Consider the following 865-nt stretch of genomic DNA (forward strand, 5'->3'; position numbering starts at 1 on the left):
ATGGAACTAAAAGCTCTATTTATGAGATGGAACTAAAAGCTCTATTTATGAGATGGAACTAAAAGCTCTATTTATGAGATGGAACTAAAAGCTCTATTTATGAGATGGAACTAAAAGCTCTATTTATGAGATGGAACTAAAAGCTCTATTTTCGCGAAAAATTTTTTGTAAATAATTAATACTCACGGTTAGCATTATTCATGCATTTATTACAACTGCATGAAACCATCGGGCGGACGTATACAGTCTTTTTTAAGCCATTTGAGCATGTCATTGGCACCGAAACTTGAGATCCAGTTTGACCTGTACAGCACTTGCAGTCATTAGTCATTGTTAAGATACTGTTTGCATCTTCCATAATTCTCGGCACTGAAGAGCTTTCTCCACAGAAACCACTACAGTACGATGTATCAATTATATTATTAGATGTGCATCCAGCACCGTCAATGATGTAACCAACTCGTTTGTAAAGCTTGCAACCAGCTATAAAAAGAAAAACAAAGACAAGGTGAAGGTCGTTGTAGGAGTTGTTGTTGTGGGCACTCCGTCGCTTACGACGTCGAGGGTTCCAGTTGATCCGATCAACGGAACGGCCTGCTCGTGAAATTAACGTGCAAGTGGCTGAGCACTCTACAGACACGTGCACCCTTAACGTAGTTCTCGGGGATATTCAGCGTGACACAAAGCGTGACAAGGCTGGCCCTTTGAAATACAGGTACAAAAGAAACAGGAAGAAAGAGTGAGAGAAAGTTGTGGTGAAAGAGTACAGCAGGGTTCGCCACCATCCCCTGCCAGAGTCTCGTGGAGCTTTAGGTGTTTTTCGCTCAATAAACACTCACAACGCCCGGCCTGGGAATCAAAACCG

At 42.0% G+C, this 865-nt stretch overlaps 1 protein-coding gene across 1 annotated transcript in view; it reads right to left on the reverse strand.

The window, feature by feature from the left end:
* The window catches only part of LOC106880792 (SCO-spondin), a 16,331-nt gene that overhangs the window by 3,219 nt on the left and 12,247 nt on the right, over positions 1–865 (reverse strand). The window contains exon 6 of the mRNA XM_014930908.2: positions 187–483. Within this exon, the coding sequence (XP_014786394.2) occupies positions 187–483 (297 nt within the window). The remainder of the gene's footprint in view (positions 1–186; positions 484–865) is intronic.

This window comes from Octopus bimaculoides, chromosome 10 (genome assembly GCF_001194135.2).
Source record: "Octopus bimaculoides isolate UCB-OBI-ISO-001 chromosome 10, ASM119413v2, whole genome shotgun sequence".
NCBI classification, from domain to species: domain Eukaryota; kingdom Metazoa; phylum Mollusca; class Cephalopoda; order Octopoda; family Octopodidae; genus Octopus; species Octopus bimaculoides.